At 42.8% G+C, this 4,059-nt stretch overlaps 1 protein-coding gene across 1 annotated transcript in view; it reads left to right on the top strand.

The window, feature by feature from the left end:
• Nucleotides 1-2: 2 nt before the first annotated feature.
• Nucleotides 3-4,059, top strand: part of LOC116078748 (leucine-rich repeat-containing protein 37A3-like) — a gene marked incomplete at its 5' end in the record, with an annotated part of 78,807 nt that continues 74,750 nt past the window's right edge. Inside the window, one exon of the mRNA XM_031354077.1 lies at nucleotides 3-4,055. Coding sequence (XP_031209937.1) covers nucleotides 3-4,055 — 4,053 coding nt within the window. The remainder of the gene's footprint in view (nucleotides 4,056-4,059) is intronic.

The following is a 4,059-nucleotide window of genomic DNA, read 5'->3' as shown; positions in this document are numbered from 1 at the left end:
TGACTGACAGTTTACTTCCGTTCCAGGACCTTAGTACTTTTCGGGAGCTGAACCCAGAGTCTGAGGAGTTCATTCCCCGTAAGAATCTGACCGACAAGCTGATACCTACTGGGAAGCAGCCAGAGAATATTTCAATGCTAAGTGGGGATCGAAATCAGGCTCCCACTCTGTCTTCAGAGTTCAAAAGTACTGCCAGTCTAGTTGGGGATGCAGATAATCAGTTGTATGAAATACTTGTTCCATCACTAGACAGCCAGAGTTCAAAAACAACGTTTATTGTTTCACCCAAGGAGTTGGAGAAAGATCTAGCTCAGCACAAGAAACTTGCTAAAGTGGTTGTTGGAAAACCTCAATTTCAGAAACAAATTATGGATGATGATTATGAAGATCTGACTAAGAATGAACCTCATTCTTATAACCTTCCTTTGCAATCCCAGGAGAATGCAGATGAAGCTCCTGAGCTCTTAGAGAAGGTTGAACTTGACCAGATGGAGACACAAACTCGAAATCCAGAGAACCCCCAGGAGGAAGCTCCAGATTATTTCTCACAGTCTCCTGAGGAAGATGAACCTTTGATTAAAAAAGAAGACCCAGATCACCAACAACTCCATTACACTTTGCCCACTATTACAGGTAAGCCTGTAGATACAGAACTTAAAATAACTTCTGAGCCTATAAAGGAGGTTGACTCATCTCCATATGAGGAGATTCCAACTCAGACTCCAGGTCCTCTTGTTGGAGGCAAACTTTTTCTTAGCCAGCAGCAGCAGCCAGATGAACCTTCTGAGACTCCTGAGGAAGGTGAATCTTCTAGAATTGATCTGGAGTATTCAGTTCAGCCCCAGGAGGATTCAGAGGAGGTAGGGCCCTTACCAACCCAGCAGGAAGACCTATCTCAACATTTAGGCCCTGTTTTAGAGGATGAATCTTCTCTCAGTGAACTAGAGCAACCAATTCAACTTTTTGAGTCTCCTGAGGAGGTAGGATCAGGTTCTGAAAATCAACCAGAAGCCTCAGTTGAGCCTACAGTGCTCCCTCTAGTCGAGCAAGAGGCTCCATTTGGAGCTCCAGAATCCCCTATTAATACTTTAGTTGAAACTTCACCAATTCATGAAGTCCAGCCAACTCAAAATGAAGATTACCAATATCATTTGCCAAATATTACAGTTAGACCTGTGGATGTGACGCTTACTATAACTTTGGAGCCTATCAAGGAGATTGACTCTATTCTGGCCCAGCAAGAGTTCCCAGTGCATGCTTTAGAGTATTCTAATGATATTGAACCTTTTCTCAAAGAGGAAGAACCTCTAGCTCAGGCATCTGAGACTTCTGGGGAGAGTCACTTTGGCCAGCTGGAGGTACCAGTTCAAGCCTCAGAGTATGATGAAGAGTTTAAAAGTTCTGCAACTGAACTAGCTCAATTTCCAGAGAATCATGAAGTGACAGTTTTGCCTTCAAATCTCTATCAGGCTCAACATTCCAGCTTGTCAGATGTGACTGGTCAACCTTCAGATCTGGATATTACCATTACAGAAAACCCCATAGAGATGGGAACTTCTCTTGTCTATCATGATACTGTAGCAGCTCCTGAAGAGATCGAATTCTTGACAAATCAACAGGGTGTTCTGTCCCAATCCCTAGAACCTATTCTGTATGATACACCTTTAAGCCAGCAGGAAGATACAACTGGAATATCACAGATCTCTGAGGAAGGAGAACCCTTTCCAGCCCAGCAGGAGACTCCAGAATATAGTCTAGAACTGCCTACTGAAGAAATAGCTCAACCTCCAGGTCTCCATGAGGTAACAGGTCCACCCCTGGGTCATGGCCAAGTTTATTCTCCAACATCACAGAATATCCTAAGAGAGTATCCAACCTCCCCAGAAGAGGATCAGTATTTTCCAGTTGGTCAAGAGGACCCAAACCAACTTGAAGAGTTTTCTGTGGAACCTTCTCCAAGTCAGCAGAACTCAGCATGGCATTCAGTGACAGACATGTCTCTTTCACCTGCAGATCTAGAGGCAATATTCAGAAGTGCACATTCAAAGTCATATAAAATAACCAATAGACATGAGGACCTAGCACTTACCATAACTCCAGAGCCCTCTCTGGAGAATGCATCTATTCCGTTTCCACAGACTTATTCTCAAGTGAAAATCCCACATCCACAGCATGTTGAGACTCAGCCTCTAAACCTGGCTAAAACCACAGTTCAACCTTTGGATCTGGAACTTGCCATAAATCTGCAACCTACTCCTAAGGAGAACTTTGCTCAAACTTTGCAGGAGACCACAACTCAGATGACAGGACCACCTAAAGAGGTTTTAGTGCAAACTCCAGAACATCATGAGGGGACAATTCCAATACCAACTCAGGATGAAGCCGAGTATTCAACTTCACCCACTGTCTCATTTCAGCCATTCGACACGGAACTCTCCATAAGTCCAGAGACTACAAGAGAGTCTTACCGTCCTACAATTCCACAGCAGATTGTAATAGTTTATCCTCCAAAGCACCCTCTGGTGGTACATTTAGAGCAAGTTCACACTCAGCATCCAAACCTAACTGATGCCACACTTCAACCTTTAGATCTGGAACTTACCAAAGCTTCACAACTTACTGCTAAGGGAGAACTTCCTCAAACTCTACAAGACAGCACAACTCAGATAACCATAGAACCACCTATAGAGGTTGTAGCTCTAGTCCCAGTCTATCAGGAGGCAACTGTTCAAACACCAAGTCAGGATAAAGCTGAATATTCAACCTCACCCACTGTCTCGTTTCAGCCCTTGGATCTGGAACTCACCGTAACTCCAGAGCCTACCAGAGAGGCTGAACATTTTATAGCTCCAAAGAACACTACTGCTTTTCCTCCAAAGTACACTTACATGACGCTTCCACAAAAAGTTCCTGTTCAGCAGATAAAACCAACTGAAGGCATAGTTCAACCTCTGGATCTGGAATTTACCATAACTCCACAACCTACCACTGAGGGAGAACTTTCTCAAACTGTGCAGGAGAGCACAACTCAGATTACAGAACTCCATGAAGAGATTGTAGTTCCAGTTCCTATATATCAGGAGGCCACAGTTCCAACACCGAGTCAGGATCAAGCTGACTATCAAACATCATTTCAACCATTGAATCTAGAACTCACTGTAACTTCAGAGACTAAAAAGGATTCTACAGTCTCAAAGAAGACTATAACAGTTATTTCTCCAAGCAACACTCAGCATCCAAACTCAGCTGAAGCCACAGATAAACCTTTGGATCTGGAACTTACCATGAGTTCTGGCCAACAACCTACTACTGAAGGAGAACATTTTCAAAGTATGCAAGAGACTACAACTCAGATTTTAGAAACACCTAAACAGGTTGTAACTCCAGTGCCAGAATATCAAGAAGTGGCACTTTCACCACCTATTCAGTATCAAGCCAAATATCCACTTTCACACACTGTCTCATATCATTACTTGAACCAAGAAAGCACTATAAGTTCAGAGCCTCCTAGAAAGGCTTACCGTAGAAAAACTCTAGCCGAGATTATACTTCCTCCTCTACAGCATGCCCTGAGGAGAGATACAGGGTATCGTCACATTCAGCATTTAAATCCAACTAATGTCACCAATCAGCCATTGCATATAGAAGCTATTATACCTAAGAAACCTACTACTGAGGAGGAATATTCTCAAAGCAATCAGAAAAACACAATTCAAACTACAAAACCTGCGAAACAAGCTGAAACTCGCGAAACAGAAGGTCAGGATATGCCGATTCCAATGCCAATATTGGAACAAAATGAATTTCCAACACAACAGAGGATGTCAATACACTCTATACTTCAGAAATATAACATAGTTTCAGATCAGAGTGCATGGATAAACAATCCTCAAAAACCAAAAGAGAATAGAAACTATGCATCTCAGATTCAAAAACTACGTAGAAAGGCTGCAACTCACAGTGTCGAATATAAAAGGGGGGTGCAATCACTTCCACTGAAAGACAAGGATGAGTTATCAAGACCTCCAAGGAGGCCATTACAAACTTTGGACCAGGAAC

Source organism: Mastomys coucha, unplaced genomic scaffold, assembly GCF_008632895.1.
Source record: "Mastomys coucha isolate ucsf_1 unplaced genomic scaffold, UCSF_Mcou_1 pScaffold5, whole genome shotgun sequence".
NCBI classification, from domain to species: Eukaryota; Metazoa; Chordata; class Mammalia; order Rodentia; family Muridae; genus Mastomys; species Mastomys coucha.
Note: the sequence above shows the minus strand (reverse complement) of the source record. Positions and strands in the feature narration are given on the sequence as shown.